Source organism: Fistularia commersonii, chromosome 12 (genome assembly GCF_037954325.1).
Source record: "Fistularia commersonii isolate RoL2024-O1a breed Wild chromosome 12, RoL_Fcom_v1.0, whole genome shotgun sequence".
In the NCBI taxonomy this organism is placed as follows: domain Eukaryota; kingdom Metazoa; phylum Chordata; class Actinopteri; order Syngnathiformes; family Fistulariidae; genus Fistularia; species Fistularia commersonii.
This window is the reverse complement of record NC_141295.1, coordinates 17975054-17999312: the sequence shown is the minus strand read 5'-3', so window position 1 is coordinate 17999312 and position 24259 is coordinate 17975054. Positions and strand designations below refer to the sequence as shown.

Genomic DNA, 24259 nt, shown 5'->3' with positions numbered 1-24259 from the left:
TGTACTCATCCTTGCAGCTGCACTCAATGCTTTACTTGCACCGCAAACACCTTTCATATTCATAATAATGTTTACACTACCTGGAGGTATGCTCCGGAAAGGAGAGGAATGAAGGTTAGTCGCAGGAGGACAGACGATATGTGCATGGATGAGAGGAAGCTGGGTGGAACGGTGAGGCTGCAGGGAGTGGAGATCAAGAAGTTAGAGGATTTCAAGAACTTAGGATCGAGAGTCTGGAGCGTAGAAGAGTGTGGAAAAGAGATGAAGAGACGGGTTCAAACAGGTTGGAATGGGTGGAGAATGAAAAGAAGCCAGAATGAAAGGAAAGGTGGAGGAGACAGTGGTGAGACCAGTGATGCTGTATGGACTAGAAACTGTTATAATGACCAAAAGACTGGAGGCGGAGCTGGAGCTTGCAGAGAGGAAGATCCTGAGGTTCTCTTTGGGAGTGACCAGGATGGAGAGGATCAGGAAAGAGTCCATCAGAGGGGTGACACATGTAAGATGTTTTGGAGAGAAGGTCAGAGATGTTTGGGTCATGGACAGAGGAGGGATAGTGACTATATTGGTAGACAGAGGCAAGAATTGGAGGTCTAGAAGAAGACCAAAGAGAAGATTTATGGACGTAGTGAGAGAGGATGAAGTCAGTTGGTGTGAGAGAGGAGAATATGGTTAAATGCAGAGGGTCGATTCACAGTGGAAACCCCTAAAGGGAAAGAAGAATATGTCACGGGGTGCAGGACATGTATGACCGAGACAAAGTGATGACTGAGATGGTTTGGACATGTACACTCCCCTGTTCATGTCCAAACCAAGGTGAAGATCTGGGAAGATGGTTGCTGAAGGTGAAGCTGCCAGGCAGGAGGTCTAGAGGAAGACCAAGGAGATTGATTAACGTCGTGAGAGGGGATTTGAAGGTCGTTGGTGTGAGAGAGGAGAATATGGTTAAATGCAGATGGTTTATTTGCTGTGGAGACCCCTAAAGGGAAAAGCCCAAAGGGAAAGAAGAATTTGTCACGGGGTGCAAGACATGTATGACCGAGACAAAGTGATGACTGGGATGGTTTGGACATGAACAGGGGAGTGTTCATGTCCAAACCATGGTGAAGATCTGGGTAGAAGGTTGCTGAAGGCAGAGCTGCCAGGCAGGAGGTCTAGAGGAAGACCAAAAAGAATAATGATGGACGTCCTGAGAGGGGATATGAAGGTAGTTGGTGTGAGAGAGGAGGATAGAGAGAATAGGGTTGGATGGAGAAGGTGGATTCGCTGTGAAGATCCCTGAAGGGAAAAGCCCAAAGGAGAGGGAGAAGACTAATGCAACCTTTTCAGCTCAGAGAAATGAATGATGCTTTATCGTCAAAACAAATCCAAATGCGGACGGCAAAGGAAGAATTTCATTGTACAGGGAAACACATTCCCACACTGTACATATGGCAATGAAGGAGTGTTTGTCTGTATAAGACAGTAGGTCAAGTAGCTATCATGTTTGATGAAATTATAATTGTTTTTAACAGCACATGTGTATTCATGTTAAAAAAAAAAATCCAATAATTCTATGATATGATAGTTTTCACAGATGTTATCCGCTCCGTGTTAGCTGAAAACTAGGAAATCAATGTCGCTTTTACCCCCAATCGTTCCCTCTCATTAGAAATCTTGCGTTTTTCTCCCGGAGAAATTTGCAACGCTTCTGAAAACAGACGCGAACACGAATCGGTGATTTGATTATAAGTCAGCAAAAACAACAACACGGAGGACACGTTCCACATCGATCCGTCCCCGGTGAAACGCGCCGGGCGTGAAGGTCAGCTCTTATCGGCCTCAAGGTGACGGTTATTCCTGTGAAGCCACAGTTGGCCGTTATATAACCTCCGGATGGGGAGACTTCGGTGTCGCCTCCAGCTCGGGGGGGGAGTTAAAGCGCAAAATGCGAGGAGGTTGAGTCGCATCTCCGCGTCTACAGCCTGGTGGTCGAGAACCTGCTCGCGTTTTTTTTTTTTTTTTTTTTTTTTTTAAAGTTGCACCGCTCGTTTCTGATTGGTTCATTAAAAAAGATGTCAGACTCACCTCGGGCGCCGCGGCGTCGCTCCGGCCGGAGGTTCGACCTGCAAACGCAGGAGAGGGGATTTTAACCGAGGTGAAGAATGTCGCGATGGAGTTCCCTCCCCTTCCACGTGCACCCTGGTGTCAAGTTGAAAATACAGCGGCGACTCGGCGCACCTTCTTGTCGGCGTGTCCTCTTCGATCTTAATCCCTCACTCCGCCGCCGGGAGTCTCCTCCCACGGGTAATCGCTCCCGACCGGATTCCCGTCATCTTTCACATCTGCGTCGGGGATGTTTGACGGCGCGCCGCCTCGCCGGGAGGAGCCGCCGGATCTCCCGGCCTTATTCGTCCCGCCGCTCATTACAGACCATAAACGCGTCATGTTTTTTATTTACCGCATCAATAACTCGCCCGCTCTCTCACACCGAGCAGGCTGGCGCTTTTCTCCGCTCGCCGGCCGTCGGCGCAAAGCCCCGTAAGCTGCTTCGGCTTAACGCCGGGCTAAACCATTCAGGTGCCCGAGGTCGAAGCCAGGAAGGAGCTGCTCTATTAATCTGCGGAGAGGATAAACAGCAGAACAGAGCGGACGAGAAGGTGGAAATGAATGTCAGGACCCGCGTGGACGGGTTTTTTTCCAGAATCTGCTTTCCTGTTCTGCGCTTTCTGAGGCCACGAACCTGAAATGTCCTCTTCCCGGTTGCCATGGAGAGGCACTGAGCAAAGGTCACACAGGGGGCAGCGGCCAACCTCCATTGCCTCTATCACTAGTAATTCATTTAAATATATATATATATACACACACACATATATATATACTGCTCAAAAAAATAAAGGGAACACTTGAACAGCACAATGTAACTCCAAGTCAATCCCACTTGTGTGAAATCATAGTGTCCACTCAGGAAGCAACACAGATTCATTTTGACTTGTTTTAAGGACATTACATCAAAGTTGGATCAGCCTGGAGTTTGTTTTTACACTTTAATTTGGAGTGTGATTCCTAATCCAGACCTCCATGGGTTGATACAATTGATTTCCATTGATCATTTTTGTGTGATTTTGTTGTCAGCACATTCAACTGTGTAAAGAGCAAAGTATTTCATAAGAATATTTCATTCATTTAGATCTAGGATGTGTTTTTTCAGTGTTCCCTTTATTTTTTTGAGCAGTGTATATATATATATATAAATTATTAATCTATATTATTCTTTTTTCTTTTTAATTTTTTTAAATTAAATTAGGGGCAAATTCCTGCAAAATTCCTGCAAATATATTTGAAAAATCATCCCGCATTTCCTCAAAAAAAAAAACAACTTAACAGCTGTTAAGATGTTATTTTGTATTTGCAAGTGTTATTTGCAGTCCCCGTGCCCTCTATTGTAAGTCGCTTTGGATAAAAGCGTCTGCCAAATGTAATGTAATATTTTTTTAAAAGTCAATTTAAAAAAGGCAGGTTTTTCCTGCAAATTTCACATTATTTACTGTCAGGAAAGAATAAGAACAACTTTATTTATCCCGAAGGAAATTGTTGTGCCAGAGTTTCAAGTAAAACATAACAATAATAAATAATAGTAGGAAATTGTATAAACAGTAAAAAAAGGGGGGGAGACTAAGAAATACAAATAAACTATAAAGTGTCAAAGTCAAGGCTATAAAGTGAAAGTTAAGTTTATATAAAACAGAGGGAATTTTATTCATCAATTTGCTCGTGTTTTGTGAGATTTTCTTGGAAAACAAACACAAAGAAAGCCCTGCAAGTATCATGTTCAAATTTTCGGAGACATGAACCTGCAACCCCTGCTTTAATGAAAAAAAAAAAAAGTGCCGGATGTAAAATCTGCAATAAATAGTCAGCTAAAGCTAGAATCAAGCAGGGCGCCGCATGTTATACACATGGAATATTTAATCTGAGCAACAAACGTTTATGTTTTCATTCATTCATTCATTCATTCATGGACACCACAGGAGTTACTACTGCAAGTATTTGCTGCTAGACGCAACTTTCGCACGATTAAACTGTTTCTACACTGCTCAAAAAATAAAGTGAAAACTGAAATAACACATCCTAGATCTGAGAGACTGAAATATTGAATATTTTGTTCTCAACATAGTTGAATGTGCTGACAATAAAATGATCAGTGGAAATCAAATGTATGAACCCATGGAGGTCTGGAATTAAAATGAAAGTGGAAAAACACACAAATGTCTTTAAAACAAGTCCTAATGAATCCGTGTTGCTTCCTAAGTGGACACTTTGATTCACTTGGAGTGAAATTGTGTTTTTAAAGTGTTCCTTTTATTTTTTTTTTGTCATTCAGTCACTCGCAGGACAACATATACAAACAACCACAACTGCAGCAAGCTGGCAACCTCTTTGACCCTGGGCTCTTTTTATCAGCTAATATCCAAATGCAAAGTAGGAATTTCTCCGCGCACAGAAACACGTTTCTACACGGTGACAATAAAGGCTTTGAATCTCCGGAGGGACCCATTCTTTCACAAATATTTGTAAAAAAACAGCCTGCAAGCCTCGGTTTTCGATCTCACACACCTGGAAGCAACTGGAACCCCTGATTTCCACAATTCGGATGTGCAAGTCGGTACTTTTGGATGTATAATATCTATTAATCCAGTGTTTCCAAACCGCTGTGCATGAGAGATCATCAGGTGTGCCGTGGAAAAACGCCCACTTTCACCCGATTGGTCCGAAAATTATTTATCCAACGCAAATAATGTGTCTTCCTAGTGAATTGACCTGTGCATCTGTGTATCAGAGGGATTAGTGACGCTTTGCGTGATACATTTTTAAGATAAAAAGTACTCGTATCTGCGTAAACAAACAGGCAGCGTTGTTGAAAACTACCAAGACGAGTGAGAAAGCAGTGAAAGCTGCTATAAAGTTGCTGAACTCGTCTCTAAATCCAAACAGCAAAACATTAATACTACCTGCCGGCAAAATCATTGTAGAAGAAATGCTCGGCTCTGGCGTTGATAAAGAAATAGCCAGTTCTCTCAAATAATACCATTTTCAGACATATTGATGACATGTCTTCAGACGTTGAAAAAAGTGTTCAGGAAAAGTTGCACATCAGTGGGAAATTTGCATCGCAACTTGACGAATCTACAGATATTAGATATATTAGATTTCACATTAAGTTAATTGAGACTACGGTTTCATTCTAATTTGTTAAAAAATGTTTTGAACATATTTTATCGGTGGTGTGCCGTGTGATTTTTCTCATGTAAAATATTTGCCGTGGCTCAAAAAAGGTCGGGAAACACTGAATTATTCTATTCTGTTATTCATCACTTTTCTTGCACTGTGCACTTTCTACTGTGTGTGGTTGAAATATTAGACGAATATCCTTTCCTATTCAAACTGGACATCAACAAACATGACTCTTTGCTGTCCTCTAGTGGCCTAAATATTCCCAGCTTTGCATATTTTCTTTCACTTCCGTGTTGCTCTCGGTCTCCGGGTGAATCCTTGGAGAAACAAACATTGTTAGATTCTGAATCTGCAAAATGTAGGTGGAAGATAAAAGAGTTAAACTCAGCCAGAGGTGTGTTTTCTATGTTGGGGTCACAAATGTGTAACGCCAAAGACTGCAAATGTTTACTCAATGTTCTATGTGTGTGTGTGTGCGTGTGTGTGTGTGTGTGTGTGTGTGTCCAGGGTTATTATTTCCACTTTTGCGGGATTTCCCCCGTCTTGCAGTGTGACCACAGGGGATCTATATTTCCAAATTAACCACAAACCACATTATAAAACTGCAGCATTTTTTGCTCAGCGCGGCAGGAAAAGTCGTATTTTGACGTAAACGAGTGCGGAAATAATGTCCAATAATTAGAAGATCGATAATCACTGTGTTATGATTGTGGCGCACAAGTGTTATTGTGTCATTATTATATAGTATTATAATATCAGACGCGCATTTCAAACAAAACGACACTTTTAAAAGGCTAAAAGGCGACAACAATCGTATTCTATTTCAATTAAATTTAAGTTCAATTCATTTTATTTTGTGTTTATCGTTTTATTTTATTTCTATTTCCGGCTTGAACGTCTTTTATGGAGGCGCTGACGCACGACGCAAGTTCAGCGGCACATAAAGCAAACAGGAAGTGCCTCGACGGGACGGTGGATCATAAATAGAAAAGAAAAACAGGTAATATGGAGAAAAAAAAAACAACCAAAAACAAACAAAACACAACTTCAAGAGTTTGATAATATAAAGCGACGATTAGAATTTAAAGAATTCCAACTGCGCCCCCATTTGGGTATTTACGCTAAAACGCAACAGCCATCAGACAAATCTGCTTCTTTTTAAAACATCTTAACAGATATTTTAAAATCATTTTGTGGATTTAAAGCACGGTTAGATTCTGTTCCGGGCTACAAAAAGAGCCAGATGAACTTAACTTTCGTTTCCTGCATGGAGGGGAAGAAACGGAAGAGACGGGAACGGATCGGGAGCAGAAGTGAAATCAAACCCACGGATCTCACATCCCTCTTTCAAATGCACCCCCTTTTCAGGCCATAGGGGAACCCACGGAGGTTCTGTCCACGCGGATGCAGCGCACAGGAGCCGCCTGAACCTCCCAGAGCCTGGAAAAGGCTCAGCAAGTCCAGGTAGAACTTTTAAAACTCCTCTTCAAAACATCCGGTAACTTTTAAGGATGCAATAGAGTCACCCTGTGTGTGTGTGTGTGTGTGTGTGTGTGTGTGTCTGCAGGAGTGTGGATTGAGATGTTCATGCGTTTGTTGTGAGGCGGGCTCAGCTTGGTGGACTGATAAAATAAGATAAAATAAGATAAAACAGGCTTGCAGGCTTATTTTGCAAACATTTGTTAAAGAATGGGTCGCTCTTAAACATTCAAATGTTTTATTGTCAAATGCAAAGTGCAAACTTCGCGTAAGATAAGATAAACCCCGTAGGTCGGGGGTCCCCAAACCTTTTCCCTGTGAGGGCCTAATAACTTTTCCCTTCTCTGACAGTTTTATTACAGTTTGTAACAAAAAGTGTGACGATGGCAGACGTGTCTAAACTTTAACATTTATCGTTTTCCAGAAAGCTACACATGAACCACATATAAACCCTTTCTGGGATCTTGACAGGAAAAAAAAAAACAAAAAAACAGAAAATAAATAATAACATTATTAATAAGATAAATAACACTGTTTATGAAATAAATAATAACCAAATAACCCTTTTTTTTTTAGTTTTTCACAGATAAGAAGACCAACGAACTTTCTTGTAGACACAATTGTTTGCAGCTGTGATATCAAATTTAAATTTAAATTCTGTATTTTTCTCTTACTTATCTTTCCTCCATTATTCTGTGTTATTTGACAGGTTATGTCCAGGATTTTTTTTTTTTTTTTTTTTTTGGAGGGAGGGGGCATGTACAATTTAAAAAAATTAAAAAAAAATAATCATAATGCATCTGGTATTGTTCAGGGGCCGGGCAAAATGTGGAGGCGGGCCGTAGGGGGAAGATCCTTTGTCCCAGCAGCGTAACCGTTATAATGTCAAAAATAAATATAAACAGAAAGACAGTTAGAAGACAGAAGATAGCAAGACATCCAGGAATAAACAACAAGAGAGGACAACAGAATGGAAACGGTATAAATGTTATGTAAAACCAATGTAACTACTCCTCCGTGTTAGATAAATCCAAATGTATAACTCATTCAAATCCAAAATGTTATGTATGCATTTGTAAAAAAAAAAAAAGATGTTTACTAGTTGCTCTGTTCCAAAGCTAGCTTTCACTGTTGCAGTGTTTTCGTGAACACATTCTGCTGCCGTCGCAGTTTAGCTTTTAATTTCATGGACAATTTGTTGTTGTTCTGGAAGGCTAGCTTTAGCATACTTAGCATCCTGTTTGGCGTAGATTGTACTCTTTGACAACCGACGCTGCCTCGTAACACGAAAGACATATCGCTTTTTTTTCCCTTCCGGCACAAACATGTATTGGCTTTCCCAACTTTCTCGAAACAGCATCAACTTTTCTCTTCCTGGACTTTTAAATTTCTCAATTCCATCTGTCGATGTGGATAAAACGCGATCTACTGGCGGGTCGCCGTCACTTTGCGGGTAACATGATTGCCACGAAAAGTGGGAAATGTAGTTTATGGTCAATGCATACGTTTAAATTTCATTTTAAGGCGATCTCGCGGGCCAAATAAAATGACTTGGCGGGCCACAATTGGCCCGCGGGCCTCGAGTTTGACACTTGTGGTCTAAAGCGTCCCTTGACCTACTTCCACGGGGCCGCATTTACAGATTTGTCGTTCTCCAGGCTGGTCGCCATGACGCCCAGGCTCCTGGAGGTGCTGGTGTTCTGCTTGGCGGCGGCACGGTGCCACCGCTGTGCCGCCTCGCAGAAAAAGACCCACTGCACCGTGCAGGACGGCAGGGCCGACTGCAGCCGCCTCCAGCTCAGCGCCGTCCCCGACGACCTCCCCAGGAACATCACCAGCCTGGATATGTCCCGCAACCGGCTGATGGCGATCCCCCGCCCCTCGCTGAGCCCTTACGCCGGCCTCCTCCACCTGGACGTCAGCTATAACTCCATCACCAAGATGGACGGGGGCGTCTGCCGGACCCTCCCCCTGCTGGAAACGCTCGTCATGGAGCACAACGAGCTGTACCTCCTGCAGGCGGAGGATATGATTCCCTGCAGGAATTTAACGGGGTTGAATATCGCCAGTAACAGGCTGAAACTGAAAGGAGAGCCCTTCTCCGTTCTGCAGGTACGCCGCAGAGTGTCGTCGGAGGCTGAAAATGCAAGGACTTCACATGCGATGTATTCCCTGGGCGTTAGCTACATGCTAAGTACCAAGGTGTACCCCCAAATTATTCATTCATTCATTAGCTGCACTTCCTATCGTGCAGGGGGGGGGGACTTATCTTGGAGCGGCGATCGCAAGGCCAAATATGGAGACACGCGACCGTTCACTCATTCATTTGCACAACCATTCATCCTCTCATTCACACGTCATAAAGAGACATATTACTGTTTTCTTTCGCATGTCGTATAGACTTATTCGTACATCAGCCGTTCACTCATTCGTTCATTCCCAGGTCATTCAGCCGTTCACCCTCTCGCTCATATGTTACAGAAACAGCCATTCACTCATTCATTCACGCATCATATATTGAGATAAAACCATTCACCCTGTCATTCACGTCATAAAAGAGACGTTACAACTCTTCCAACTTTCACACTACATATAGAAACCTGCAGCCATTCACCCTCTCGTTCATGTTACAGAAACATCCATTCACTCATTCATTCACGCATCGTACATTGAGAGAAAACCATTCACCCTCTCATTCAAACTTATGGGCATTTCCATGTTGCGATAACCTGAGAAATCATGCGTAAATCGGAAAACGTTGAGCGGCTTCGACGCAGCCGTTCACCCTCTCATTCTTGAGATACAACTATTCACCCTCTCATATTGAAACTGACTTTGTCTTTCACGTCATCTAGACTTACAACCCTTCATTCATACACAGGTTACACATAAACAGCCATTCAGCCTCTCATTCATACATCCTAAATTGAGATACAACTATTCACCCTGTCATTCATGTCAGAGACACAGCCAAATGTGAAACGTCATTGAAAGTGTGTAGTTATTTGTTATTCTAATAGTTACAGAGGGTACACAGTGTCGGTCTGTTGTTGTTTGCAGATGATGTTGTGGTGAGAGCAGGGAACAGGTGGAGACAGGAAGTTAGTCCCAAAGGAGAAGAAGAAGTGTAAGTCAGTTGTTATTTTGCCTTTAGCGCGAGCATCAGTGATGGTGTCGTGTCACAATTCACAGAGACTGAAGTTCCTGGACGTGTCCAAGAACAACCTGATGTCAGCCAGGCTCGGCCTCCGGCCTCAGCTGCCCAGCCTGCAGAGCCTGAACCTGGGACTCAACGCCTTCACCAACCTGGCAAAGGACGACTTCTCCTTCCTCGCCGATTCCTCCCTTCGCTTCCTCAACCTGTCGTTCGCCGCTTTAAAAACAGTAAGAAGAGGACTTCGGTATCCGTATCTCTTGACCACTTCCGCTTTTTACATCACGATTTTGCGTCTGTGTGTGTGATTCCCAGTTGGAACCCGGTTGTTTCGAGCCCATTCGCGGCCTGCGTACCTTAATCATGGACGGCACCCGGATGGGCACTTCGGGCGTCTCCAAGCTCTGCTCGGCGTTATCAGCGACGGCCATCGAAGTTCTGTCTCTTCACGACACGAAGCTGGTGACGCTGACCGCGACAACCTTCTCCGGGCTGCAGAACACCAGCTTGACCGCCCTGGATCTGTCCCATAACGGCATGGGCAAGATTGAAGACGGCTCCTTTCAGTGGCTGCCCAAGCTTCAAACTCTCCTTCTGCAAGAAAACAACATCAAGCACCTGATGAGCAACATGTTTCAGGGGCTCGGAAGTCTGAAGAAGCTCAACTTGACGGCGGCTCTGGTGAAAAGTCACACCTCCATCATTCCGGTGATCGACGATTTCTCCTTCCGGCCGCTCCGCAACCTAGAGAGTTTAATTTTGCATAAAACGGCAATTCGGGAGATCACGAAGCATACCTTCACGGGCCTGACGAGTCTCAAAGAGTTGGATATGAGCTGGTGCAGCTGCACGTCGCTGAAGAACATCAACGCCACCCTGGTCTCTCTGGCGGAGTCGCCTCTCACCAAGCTCAACCTGGTAGGAACAAGTATCTTGTACATCGGTCAGGGAGCCCTCTCGTTTTGGGGAAACCTCACCACTCTCCTTCTGGATTTCAATTTTTTGAAGCAAATCCTCACAGGCAAGGAATTTGAAGGCCTTGGTCGACTTCAGGTCATGCATTTGGCGTACAACCACGAGATGATCGATTTGAGTCCCACCTCGTTTGCGAATACGCCGGATCTCAGGATTCTGACTTTGGTGAGAAGCTTGACGGTCAACTCCTTGAACGTGGATCCCTCTCCGCTCAAGCCCTTGTCCAACCTCATCTTCCTGGATCTGAGCAACAACAACATAGCCAACATCCGGGAGAACGTGTTTGAGGGGCTCGACAAGCTGAAGACGCTTAAGCTCCAGCACAATAACTTGGCGCGACTGTGGAAAGACTTCAACCTTGGGGGCCCGGTGCTTTTTCTCAAAGGCTTGCAGAGCTTGGAAACCCTGATGATGGACAGCAACGGCTTTGACGAGATTCCCCTGCAGGCGCTGGGAGGGTTGAGCAACCTCCGCGAAGTCACCTTCGGGAGCAACCTCCTCAATGACCTCCGCGACTCCATCTTTGACGACCTGACCTCGCTGGAGGTTTTACACTTGGAGAGGAACCTGATCACGTCGGTGAGGCCAGAAGTGTTCAGAGCTCCGGCGAGGAAGCTCGTCACGCTCAGCATGGGCAGAAATCCATTTGACTGCACCTGCGAGAGCATCCTGTGGTTCGTGACGTGGCTGAACCGCACCAACGCGACCGCCGTCCCGCACCTGACCGACCAGTACACCTGCAACACGCCGCGAGCTTACTTCAACCACTCCATCGTGGAGTTCGACACTCTCTCGTGCAAAGACATGACCCCGTTCCGGGCTCTTTTCATACTGAACAGCACCGTGGTCGTCATGCTCCTCGCTGCTTCGCTGCTGGTGCGGTTCCACGGCTGGAGGGTGCAGTTCTACTGGAACATCCTGGTCAACCGCGTGTTGGGGTTCAGCGATGCCAAAGCCGAAGAGGGCAGGGAGTTCGAGTATGACGTGTACATCATACATGCGGAGGAAGATGCTAGTTGGGTGGAGAGCAGGATGATACCTTTGGAGAACGACGGGTGCAAGTTTTGCTTGGAAGACCGGGATTCGGTCCCGGGTACGTCCCAGCTCGAATCCATCTTGGCCAATATGAGGAATTCAAGAAAGATCCTGTTTGTCATCACCGAGAGTCTCCTCGAAGACCCCTGGTGTAGGAGGTAAATAACGCTTTATTTCCCCGTCGAGTTAATCGTCCCGGCAACAGGCGCCAAACGTTCACCTCCTTTCCTACTCCTTTCCCTCTACAGATTCAAAGCCCACCATGCACTTCATCACGTCATTGCAGCCAGCAGAGACTCCATAATCCTGGTCTTCCTGCAGGACGTGCACGACTTCAAATTGTCCCAGTCGCTGTGCCTCCGGAGGGGCATGCTGCGCCCGCGCTGCCTCCTCGACTGGCCCGTGCAGAAAGAGAGGGTGCCGGCCTTCCACCAGAAGCTCCTCATAGCGCTCGGCCTGACCAACCGACTCCAGGAGTGAGCGCTTTCTGCGCTGGAATAATCAATGTGTATGATCCGATGTTCGCTTTTACTTCCCGGTTGTGTTTTTTTACGAGTCAGTGAATGTTCCTGCAACGCCGTGTCCATTATGACATATGTGTTGCACTGATCTCAATTATGAACGTCCGCAGCGTCACAGTGACGCCTGGTGGTAAGACATAGACACAAGAGTTTCACCCCATTGTCTGATCTCGCATGAGCGAGAACAGTGGCATCCAATTATGTTCTTCCATTGAACTGTAAAACAAAATTAAATTAAGTCGATGGATGTTTAATGTGTTTTTCTATTCCCTTAATGATGCTGCACTTACACTGATGAGACCCGTCACACCTCAGAAATGCAGATATGTCTGCATGGGAGGTGACGTGACATGCACAAGGTGTGCTTCAAAAGTAACCCGCCTTGGGAAATATTTTAGATCAATGGGGTTTTAATGGAACTGTGGAGTACAGAAGAACAGGACTTGTATGCTTGGGTTCATAGGCGGTGCTTATTGAGATGTTAAAGGTTAATCACGAGCTGCATTATGATGGAGTGGTTAGTGATTCTACTTCACAGCAAGGAGGTTGCTTGTTTGATTCTGGATGGAATCTGCATGTTCTCCGCCCGTCTGCGAGGGGTCTCCGGTTTCCGCCCGCAGTCCAAAAAACATGACGTTAATTCATTCTAAATTTTGCAGAAGTGAGAATGAAGAAGTGAGTAGTTTTCTAACTCCGTATGACGTGAATGAGAGAGCGAATAGTTGTTTGTCTCCCTGTGTATGTCTAGACACACATGGATGTGATGTGTAAATGACACAGTCAATGGTTGTATGTCTTGTCGTGGAATTTTTTTGGATGCTTCTTTAAGAAGATTGGTCTTTGGATATTTTTTTGGGGGCCTCAAAAGGTACAAGTCATGCAGACCACTGAGAAGTCTGCAGGAGAGTACAAAGAACGGCTGGGTTTTTATACACAGATAGGAGGCATCATCTTGAAGGACGCAGTCAGGAAATGTTGTCTGGTACCACAGTGGTCCCACGGTAAGAGAGGAGGTACCATCAGATAAGAGACATGCTTGTGTGATTACTTGGGTCTTCATGGAGACCGAGAAGGACACATTGTCTGGAAGACAAGACAGTTGATCAAGCAAGGACACCTCCTTTGAGGCTGAGTACCTGCTGTTGTTTTGACTTATCAGTCCCCCGAATGGAGACATGACTTCAGATAATAAGCATAGTTTGTAACAGTAAAGTTACAGAGCTACATCAAATATTATATAAACATGAGAGAGTCAGTAGTCGCATGTCTCCTGAGTTGCTGAGCTGTCCAGGGTGAACCCCACTCCTCACCAGCCAGGATAGGCTCTGGCATACCCATGACCTCGAGTGCATGGTAAGTGGTACACAAATCGGTAATCAGATCCCTGAGGTGTAGCTTATGACTGAATGAATGAAAGGTCACCTATAGGGTTCAAGGATCTTAGCCATGTTTTGTGTGGAGCACTGGGGTCCATCCTATTGTCCATGTTCTAGATGTGACTCAGCACCGTTTGGTCTCTTTACATGTTTTGCTTGGAATTGGTTCAACTCTGGGGTTTGCTGTGGTTGGGTCTCCTCGGGATCACGATCATGTTTTTTTGAGGTCGATTCCAGGTCAGAGGTTCAGCATCTTTTATTTCTGTTTATCTAGTGAGTGTCCGCATCTGACCTGGCATAAATTGATTTGCCCCCAGAGATCTGAGAATGTGGGCCAAAGGGCTCGGTCAGGGTTCGTGAGTTATCATGTTGTCAATGATTAACATCCGGATTTTCCTCTATTTGTGTCTTCTTTTGGCTGCTTTCTCATTCCAACTTGAACATTGTTTCTTCCCGTGTTTACGCTTTCACGAGTGCGCTTCTGTCGAGCTATTTTCCGAGAAGGACCCCTTTCCAGAGACGGCAGTTGGGGTAACCTGGAAGTCGAGAGGGGTAGTGAAGCCTTGCCTTCTCCGAAACGCAGGGAACTCAGGCTGAACCCGCAGTGAGAAGGATGACTCTTTTACAGAGCGGTTATATCGTACCTCTGCTCGGAGTTGTCGTCTTCATCGCCGTCCTCGTCTACAAGCAGCTCAGCAGTTACTGGCGGAAATGGGTCCTGATGAAGCCGATCCCCGAGTTGGATGGAACGTACCCTTTCCTTGGAAACGCTCTGATGTTTAAGCCCGACAGCGGAGGTAAGATCCGACGGAGGCTGCGGAGGAACGAAGACACGCAAACAATGTCACCAGATACCGATCTCACTTGAAAACTCCCCTTTTCCCGGTCTTTTCAGACTTCTTTCATCAAATCATAGAGTACACCAGAGACTTCAGAAACGCCCCCCTGCTCAAAATCTGGGTCGGAACCGTGCCGTTCGTGGTCCTGTACCACGCAGAGACTGTCGAGGTACAGTAACTCCGCAAAACTCTTGTAGCATGGCTCAGTCTGAAGTACCTACCCCAAATATCATCACAACCATTCGCCTTCTCATTCAGTTAATTTAGAGAAGCTCTGGTTGGAGGTGGAAAGTCTTCTTTGCAGCTTTTTTTTTTTTTTTCCCACGAATGACCAGAAAATTCTCCTGAGATGATCTCCTGCTTCAGGGTTCGACCCGGTGCTTCGGCCCCGTCGGACGCTGTCGCCATCCGGTGGCCGAGAGTGGTCACCGCACATCTAACCCGCCTCACGTGGACAACGAAGAAGTCCACGTTGTGCATACTTTGTTTTTCAAAACCTGCGCGGATAAAGAATTTCTTATATTCGGGTGTTCCTTTAGCATCCCACGTAGTCCTACCGCCTTTGCTAATGTAGCTAACAACATTACCCGCGATGCCATGTGCCAGTGGATATCATGATTTTCTCCAACTGCCACGCTCCTGCTCTAAAATTGAATTTTAATACCAGATTTTTCTAAACGTGAATTTCACTTTGAATTGTTTGATGTAGAAAGTTCTGAGCAGCACCGTTCACCTGGACAAGTCCTATTCATATAATTTCCTCCATCCTTGGCTCGGAACCGGTTTACTCACAAGGTGAGCGCGTTTCTGACAGAATTCAAACGACGTCCCTCGAAGGGTCTTACGAGGTTGAATCGGTCTGGTTTCCATCAGCACGGGGCAAAAGTGGCGCCGGCGGCGAAAGATGCTGACCCCCACCTTCCACTTCTCCATCCTGACCGACTTCCTGGAGGTCATGAACGAGCAAGCGGAGATCCTGGTGGAGAAGCTGATGGGGAAAGCGGGGAAAGGCCCGTTCAACTGCTTCGGCGACGTCACCCTGTGCGCCCTGGACATCATCTGCGGTGGGTGGAGGCGCCGCGGACGGACGCGGGGCGACTTACGCCCGACGTCACTTTAACCCAACCTTCCATTCACGCCTTTCCAGAGACGGCGATGGGGAAGAAAGTTTACGCCCAGAGCGATTCTGAATCCGAGTACGTCACGAGTTTGTACAAGTGAGTTACCACACACACGCTCCCCTTCACACACACATTAATGCCGTCATATTTATCTGGTTTGTCTTCTACTGGACTCTTCATCTCTTAGAATGAGCGACATCGTCAGCCGCAGGCAGAGGCAACCCTGGTTTTGGTCCGACTTTATATATAATTACTTTGGGGAGGGGAGACAGCAGGACAAGGTGCTGAAGGTCCTCCATTCCTTCACGCAGAAAGTAGGTGACGGATCAGCGGGATAGGTTGCGTTGTAAAGTTGAGATAGAAGATGCCGGTCTTCTTCGCAGGTGATACACGAGAAAGCGGAGAGCACCTGCCAAGCCAACTCTGAAAGCGAGTCTGACCGCGGTAAGAAGGCCAGGCGGGCGTTTTTGGACCTGCTCCTGCAGACCGTGGATGAGGACGGCAAGAGGATGAGCCATCAGGACATCCGGGAGGAGGTGGACACCTTCATGTTTCGGGTGGGTGGAAGAACACGTGGAAAATAAGAAGGTGTCAGATCCCAGGAACCGTGGAAATACAGCGAAAAGTTAGTTTAGTGCAAAGGTGTCAAAACGTAAAAATCGGTACAGGTGGAAGGCTGGGGGGGGGGTTTATTGAAAAATGTCTTAAAAATTTTTAACTGATGAAATAAAATTAAAAATCAATTGGATCAATTTCTTATTTGCAGCATATCCTGGGTAATTTCTGATAAGAAAAAAAAAATCCACAGCGAAAAAAAAAAATTCTTTACCGGAAAAGGAAACATATCACGGTCTAGTCGAAGCCAGAACTTTGAACTGACAATGTGTACGTTCTGGCCTATTAACAACAATTTAAACATTAGATAAAAGAATAATCTATTGCGTTTATTTCTTACGGCTCTGTGAGCAACACATTCTCAACCGCCTGTCGAATGAGCGTCACATACCGACGCCCCTTTTTTGTCATTTTTTGTTAATTCTTGACGAAACTGCAGAAGCGTCCAACGTTTTTCCTAGTTTTTTGACGACACACAACCATTCGTCACACACTCCTTTCTCGTCGCATCAGCGGAGGAAAGCGATTTTTACCTCTATTGCTTTTATTTTTGTTAGGTTTAGAGAGAAGTTCAAGCGTTGATTTAGATGTGACGCCCCGGGTCTGTCGAAAAATGACGAGAAAGGCGTCGGCATGTGACGTGAAAGGAAGCCCTCAGCGTGAGAATGGGCCGCGAAAAGCAGTTTTTTTTTTGAGTAATTCCTCGTGCATTTTCCACCAGTCCGCTCTTTTGACCGCACATCGCGCTCGCTCAGTGCCAGGAGTTTATCCCGAGGCAGGCCCGTTACATTTACGCGTACCGCTTCAAAGATATGCTTCCTCGTAGTTGTGCCATGCATTGATCTCAACACCCAAAGTTCCTGTTTCGAACAGATCTGATTCCACTACACGGATAAAAATCGACATATACTGTATTTTCTGCACTATAAGGCGCATCTAATGAGCCTTATAATGGGGTGCGCCTTATATATGGATCAATATTGAGCCGCAAGAGGTCTCACAACTACGGGAAGCAGCCGCCGACTCCATTTTCTCCCGTAGAAGAAATAGCGTGCGGTGCATGCTGGGATGCATGACTGCGCGAAGCGTGCATTTTCATTTCCATTGGTGTGTGTGTGTGTGTGTGTGTGTGTGTGTGTGTGTGTAAAGACTCAGAGTTTAAATTTAAGGCTATCAGTCACGCAGTAGAACTTGGGAATAGAGCAGCAGTGACATTAACAAATCAACGGTGCAAATTTGATGAAGCAACAAGATGACTTGCGCCAAGAACACCAGACAGAGTTTCGAAGGGAACTGTTGTTGGAGGACAAACTGGAACAGTGGGTTGTTGAACAGAGAGCAGCAAGTAGAAGCGTCACCACCGTCACTATTCGAATGAGGCAACAGTGCTAATACGCAAATTTAACATCAATGAATTTCAGAGGCGGTCCGTCTTGTTGCTTTCGTTTTATGGAAAAGCTTACAACTGTGACACATTGAGTTGGAAATACATTGTTTTTAACGAAGGTGAGTCAAATACCGGTAAGAGCTACCGTTACGTACGGTACCATATTGTGCACTAGCTTGTTTTGGGTGTTGTCAGAACATTGGTTTGTATTCTATTAATGAAGCTTGACTGACTTATCTGACTTTTTACTGTAGCTTCTACTCTATGCGCCTTATAATGCGGTGCGCCTTATATATGAAAAAAGTTTTAAAATAGGCCATTCATTGAAGGCGCGCCTTATAATGCGGTGCGCCTTATAGTGCAGAAAATACAATACTCTGCAACTCAACTGTCTTGAAACCCCCCGTTTTTTAAAGTCCACCTTTCGTTTACTTGTTTTTGGGGGGAGGGGGGTCGCTGACAGTTGACGACAAGTGGCTCAGCAACGCCAGCTGACGAGTTTGTTGTGGGATTTGGAGTATGAACGGTGCTTGCAACATATCGGCCATCCAGCTCTAATCGTACTTGCGGGCCTTGAGTTTGACATATGTGTTTGAAGACGTGGCCACATAAAATGACGCGTCGGGCCACATTTTGCCCGCGGGCCTTGACTTTGGCACATGGTTTTGTGAGTCACAGGAATGCTCAAAGCTAAAGACTTTTCTGGTTATATGGTAAATATTTGGATTGGAAAGGAAAATGCAGATGTGGTTACTTTTTTAAACAGCCCATCATTAATTTTCCTTCATTTTCTGTAAAGTACTTTAAAAGTTGATACAAGTGATTTTCCATTTTGATGAAGAATATAGCATGCAGTGTTTCCAGTGCTTGGAAATAAAATAAAAGTAGGATTTTGAATGTAATGAATTTTCCGAGCACATTTTTTGAAGCAGTTAAACTATGGACTGCTTCAAAGGTGACTCCCTAAACCGGGGTTGGGTAATTACTTTTTCTGGCGGGATACATATCTTATTTAATTTTTATGCACGGGCCAACAAGGTAATATGTAAATAGGACAAAATTAAAATTGCAATTTAAATTTTTTAAATTCCTTAGCATTTTATTTCAACTTTAAAATCATTCACGATCATATAAATGTACCGACATTATTTTGTCTGTAATCATCCATACAAAATGAAAAAAAATTAAAAAATTAGGAGTTTCTGAATTCAATATGGATTTTAAATACTTATTAAAATATTCAAAGAAAATAGTTTGGCGGGCCGGATAAAAAAGCAAAATGGGTCGGATGCAGGTCAGGTCTGCCCTCAACGGAATACTTTGTGTCATCCATGATCTGAAATGTTCTGAGGAATTAAAGAACTCAAATAAGTAAATTTGAGAATTTGGTTTTAACCAAGCCTTAAGTAGAAGGAAAATCATAATAAAAGTAGATCAGGTTTATTTCTGGTGACTAAAATCGGGGGTTGATAAGATAAAATAAGATAAGATAAACATAAAAATGTATTTTTATGTTTTATTATAGTTATTATTTTAATATCATAAATCTATTAATCTTTCCATTTATTTATTTTAGTGATTGCTTATTTTTCGTGTATTTTACTGTATATCAAATACAAAATATATTTAAAAAGTCAAATAAAAAAAATGTCATCTCATGTGATGTTATCCTGGGTTTAATTCTAAAAGTCATACGATGCCGGTCTCTGATTGGCTACCTTTAATCGCAGGGTCATGACACCACCGCGGCGGCCATGAACTGGGCTCTTCATCTGGTCGGCTCCCACCCTGAGGTGCAAAGCAAACTTCAGCAGGAGCTCCGGGAGGTGTTTGGTAACTTTTGTATGCTCTCTCTACTGCAAATTTGCTGTTTCTCATATTCGAGAACCAGCCTGGTGTGACTGGTTGGCTTTTATAACCTCTCAGAAAGGACAACAGTCCTTTGTTTGGACTTTTTGCTCTGTACAAATTTAAGATCAACGATGTTGTAACAAAGAAACAGATGTCCTACAACAAACATCCAACCTAAAGCTTCAGCAGATTTGACTGGTTCGGCGTACAAAGACAAATCGCTTAACCGGGAAGCGGGTTGCCTCACAGCAAGAAGGTCCCTGGTTGGAGGCCCACACTTTCTGTGTGGAGTCTCCATGTTGTGTCTCCACGTGGTTCCTCCCACGGTCCCAAAACATGCATTAAATTCATCGGAGACCCTAAATTGTACGGAAGTGTGAATGAGTGAGTGGTTGTACGTCTATATGTGTGGCCCTGTGACCCCTCCAACGGCAGCTGGGATAGGCTACAACTGCCCTGAGTGCTGGAGAAGCAGTGCAGATAATGAACGACTAACCTTTTTACCTGGTGATACATTAAACATAAACTGTAACTGATTGCGTAAAGTCGGTAAAAATGATAAGCTGCGTCTTACGGTGGATTTATCTGTGAACTGCCCTGTACAAAGGTGAAAGTGATCGGCCCGTCAACATGGATGACCTGAAGAAGCTCAAATACTTGGATTGTGTGATCAAGGAGGCCCTGCGACTGTTTCCCTCCGTGCCCTTCTTTGCTCGGACCCTCTGTGAAGACATCAACATCAGTGAGTTGGAGTGTCATGTGTGTTTTGGGAACGCCGTCTGTTCTTTAAAAGCAAGCCTACCGCTTTCAGGATCAAACACACACAATCCATAACCTGATCTTTGGGATTTAATTCCTTTTTCAGCTATGTTGATGAATCCATCCCTGTTGGTAGCCACAGTGCCCCACTACCACACATTTACAAGTTACCGGAAACTACTAGCTTTTCAGCATCGTGGCTATGCGCACGAGAAATGATGAGTGGCGAGATATACCTGGTGAGATTTGCCTAAGAAAATAAGGATATTCCACAAAAGGGCAATGTTTGATGGTGCTACTGGACATGTTTGAGTAGCCTTAGGTGGAGACACCCAGCTCTCTAGCTTTCGGGCATTTGCATTAACAAATGTTTGTTTGTCAGGACACCCGGGACACCTCCATTTTGACATGTTGGAATCCCCCATGGTGTGTTTGAGAGACCAATTTTTTGTCACCTCAGGTCGGTCGGTGGTCAAACTCGTATCCATCTTGAGAGATCTCACAGCGTTCTGTTAACGATACCCTTTCTGAGCCCTGCGAGCCATGAGGTTCCACAGGGGTCTGTTCTAGGTCCGTTGCTGTTTTTGTTATACATAGTACCAATGGTCAAATGAACGTTCACTACTATGCAGATGATACGCTGGTGTGCACGCTAACCCATGGATTAGTGCCTGTCTGGCTGCTGTTCTTGCTGGTTATTAGCAAAATAGTTTCCTCTGAAGACCGAAGTGATGATCAGTAGACTCCCAAGGTTGGGGTATTTATGCCTACCGTAATTTCCGGACTATTGGGCGCACCTCAATATAAGCCGATCGCTATCTTGGGCTTCCTTCCACTAAAATCGCCAAAGTCGTCTTCTTCTGTGTCGTAATTGAACGGACTCAGAATTTCCCGGTCATTTCATAGGTCTGATGTGACGAGGATAAATGTTTTAGTGGCGTGAAGCTCGTTAGCCCCCCCCCCCAAAAAAAAAATCCATATGTTAGCCGCATCGTTGTTTAAGTTAAAAAAGCTGCAGCTTAATGTCCGGAAATTACGGTATTTCACTCTATCTTTGGACGACATCAGTAAGTTCTTTAAAGCGGACATCAGAGTTGCCTTCTTCCATCTTGGAAACATCTGCTAAGACGTGTCTTATCTTGTCACTAAATGACGCAAAGATCTTAATCAGGATAATTGTAACTTCCTTGGTTTACCTGGGTCGTCAAAGAAGGATGTCTATGGGTTGCAAACACCATCAAACAAATGTGTGGGTGCCTGTTCAAGTCATTTTGAACCCGTGACTCCGGTGCTGGCCTCCCTCTGTTAGGACTTTTTAGGTCGGACCCATGTGCCAACACAGGACTCTGCACCAAAACAGAGAAGGAAGAAAGTTTTGCTTTGGGTCCAGCAGCAGATGAATAGTTACATGAAAACAGCTGAGGGCAGGAACGAGAGGCCAGGAAACTCGGAGACAAGGTCGGTACTAGGAGGTCAGGCAGGACGGCGCGAGCATCCACCATCGAGGCAGGGGACTCGAAGAGGGGTACCGTGAAGCCAGGCGGGAGAAAGCTGAGGTTTGGAGGGTCGGCGAACCCAGCAAACCAGTGAGACTCGAGGCTCTCGCTTTTACGTCCTCACTGATTGCCGGACTTTATTGGCATTGCAACATCTCATTTTTCTCACCTGGTGAGGTCATACATGTCTGGACGTACATCGTGCTCCCAGGGCTCTGTCCTTTTCTGTTCCCAGAGTCTGGAACAAAACAGGAGGCGAGAGGGTCTTTGGTAAAATCACCTCATGGAAATAAAATAATCAAAAGAAAGTTCCTGAAAATGAACCTGTTTCTGTCCAGATGGTTTCGATGTTCCCAAAGGTGCCAACGCCATCATCATCACCTACGCTCTTCATCGTGACCAACGATACTTCCCGGAGCCCGAGGTGTTCCGTCCCGAACGCTTTCTCCAGGAGAATTCAGCAGCGAGGCCTCCGTTCGCTTACATCCCGTTCTCTGCGGGACTCAGAAACTGTATTGGTAAGAAGAGACATGTTTTCTGGAGATGGTTTTATCCAGGTGAAGCATACATGTCCAGAAATCTTCACAATGTCCCTCCTGTCGCATTGCTTTTCAGGTCAGCGCTTTGCTCTCATGGAGGAAAAGGTGATTTTGGCGTCCATACTTCGCAACTTCAGTGTCGAGGCGTGTCAGAAACTGGAAGAGCTGCGGCCGGTGGGGGAGCTGATCCTTCGGCCAGAGGGCGGCATCTGGATCAAGCTGGAAAAGAACACGCATCAGATCTAAAATGAGCACTTTCAAAATAAAAACTGTTTAATGAATGCATCACCAGAGACGTTTGAATATTCTCTGATGTTTTCACGCGGAATTAAAAGCCTGAGCTCTGGCTGCTGCAAAGAGGTGAAGAATAAGTTCTCTTTAGGCAACACCACAGTGTAGCCAAAAGTGTTACACCACAGTGTTACATCGCACTCTTTAAGCTGGAGGATTTCAGGTACTTAGGGTCAACAGTCCAGAGCAACGGAGAGTGCGGAAAAGAGGTGAAGAGACGGGCCCGAGCAGGTTGGAATGGGTGGAGAAAAGTGTCAGGGGTACTATGTGATAGAAGACTATCGGCCAGAATAAAAGGAAAGGTGTACAAGACAGTGGTGAGACCAGCAATGATGTATGGACTAGAAACTGTTACAATGACCAAAAGACAGCTGGCAGAACTAGAGGTTACAGAGATGAAGATGTTGAGGTTCTCTTTGGGAGTGACCAGGATGGAGAGGATCAGGAATGAGTCTATCAGAGGGACGGCACATGTTAGATGTTTTGGAGAGAAGGTCAGAGAAGCCAGACTGAGATGGTTGGCTCATGAACAGAGGAGGGATAGTGAATATATTGGTAGACGGATGCTGGAATTGGAGCTGCCAGGCAAGAGGTCTGGAGGAAGACCAAAGAGAAGATTTATGGACGTAGTGAGAGAAGATATGAAGGTAGTTGGTGTGAGAGAGGAGGATACAGAGAATAGGGTTAGATGGAGAAAGTTGACTCGCTGTGGCGACCCCTGACGGGAAAAGCCGAAAGAAGAAGAAGAAGAAGAAGAAGAAGAAGAAGAAGAAGAAGAAGAAGTTACATCGCACTCTTTGACATATGACATATGACATATGTCAAAGAGTGCGATTTAAAACAAACCATATTTTCAATATCAGAAATACCTCAGGGTGGAACGGTGGTGTGGTGATTAGTGTACCTGCCTCACAGCAAGGAGATTCCTGCTTGAATTCCAAAAGGGGGCATTTCTGGGGAGCCTCCGTGTTCTCCGGAGTTTGCCGGGGTTTCCTCCAGGGTTCCTTCCACATGCAGGAGGTTCATTGGAGACTGATTTGCCTGATGAGGGACGGAGAGTGTATAGTTGTTTATGTCTACATCAGTGGTCCCCAACCTCTTTAGCGCCACAGACCACTTTCAACGCGGACTACTTTTCCCATCTGGGGGGGGATAAACATGTTTAAGTAGGACTCTTGGTATTTTCTTTTTAACGCACTCTGACAACATTCTACTGTCACATCATTTACACTATCTCCCTTTTCAAATAACGTCTCCAGAGAAATTTGTTTGCAGGCTATTTTAGCTGGGGTTAGCTTACTGACTCACTTGTCAAATAACCTTTTGACAGAGTCACATCCAGCTAGAAGTGGCAATTCTTTAAAATGGAATAAAGGGAAAACTAATGACAATAAGATGCATTACATGTTAAACATTTTAAACAACAACCACCCTGGCTGGTCCAGGGTGATTAGACTCACTTTCAACTCAACAAAGCAGAAAATACCATTAACAAAGACCCCCCCCAAGCTATTGACTTGTAGATTTTCATGAGCTACTAGAAACGGGCACGAAAGAGAAAAAATGCAAAATGCCATGGATCCCATTGGTTTTGTAACCAGACACAG

At 45.0% G+C, this 24259-nt stretch overlaps 3 protein-coding genes and 1 long non-coding RNA gene across 10 annotated transcripts in view; 2 read left to right on the top strand and 2 right to left on the bottom strand.

Moving 5' to 3' along the window:
- The window catches only part of sorbs2a (sorbin and SH3 domain containing 2a), a 67747-nt gene extending 63886 nt beyond the window's left edge, over positions 1-3861 (bottom strand). For 3 of the 4 annotated variants that reach the window (XM_086157472.1, XM_086157477.1, XM_086157481.1), the window contains exons 1-2: positions 2221-3861; positions 2068-2105 (exon numbers count right to left, since the gene is read on the bottom strand). The gene's annotated coding sequence lies outside the window, so the exon portion shown is untranslated. Of the gene's footprint in view, positions 1-2067 lie in introns of all 4 variants that reach the window. The other variant, XM_086157473.1, reaches the window with a different exon arrangement.
- Positions 3862-6124: 2263 nt separating this feature from the next.
- tlr3 (toll-like receptor 3) lies at positions 6125-12626 on the top strand. 4 transcript variants are annotated; one of them, XM_086157468.1, is made up of 7 exons: positions 6125-6214; positions 6583-6678; positions 8352-8805; positions 9886-10077; positions 10163-10765; positions 10856-12015; positions 12106-12626. In XM_086157468.1, the coding sequence occupies exons 3-7, from the start codon at positions 8362-8364 to the stop codon at positions 12335-12337; spliced, it is 2631 nt and encodes an 876-aa protein (XP_086013594.1). In that variant the 5' UTR covers positions 6125-6214; positions 6583-6678; positions 8352-8361; the 3' UTR covers positions 12338-12626. The 4 variants fall into 4 exon arrangements, with proteins under 4 accessions (XP_086013594.1, XP_086013592.1, XP_086013593.1 ...); XM_086157466.1 differs by having other exon boundaries at positions 10163-12015; XM_086157467.1 differs by having other exon boundaries at positions 8336-8805; positions 10163-12015.
- LOC147229028 (uncharacterized) lies at positions 10699-15266 on the bottom strand. Its single transcript, XR_015106981.1, has 3 exons — positions 14815-15266; positions 14399-14568; positions 10699-10762 (listed from the first exon to the last, which is right to left on the bottom strand). It is a non-coding gene; the product is annotated as an uncharacterized LOC147229028 (long non-coding RNA).
- On the top strand, positions 14069-22652 carry cyp4v2a (cytochrome P450, family 4, subfamily V, member 2a). Its single transcript, XM_086157470.1, has 11 exons — positions 14069-14551; positions 14650-14762; positions 15303-15388; positions 15467-15657; positions 15741-15810; positions 15902-16028; positions 16098-16271; positions 19447-19549; positions 20175-20309; positions 22161-22340; positions 22438-22652. The coding sequence occupies exons 1-11, from the start codon at positions 14368-14370 to the stop codon at positions 22605-22607; spliced, it is 1533 nt and encodes a 510-aa protein (XP_086013596.1). The 5' UTR covers positions 14069-14367; the 3' UTR covers positions 22608-22652.
- Positions 22653-24259: the final 1607 nt, after the last annotated feature.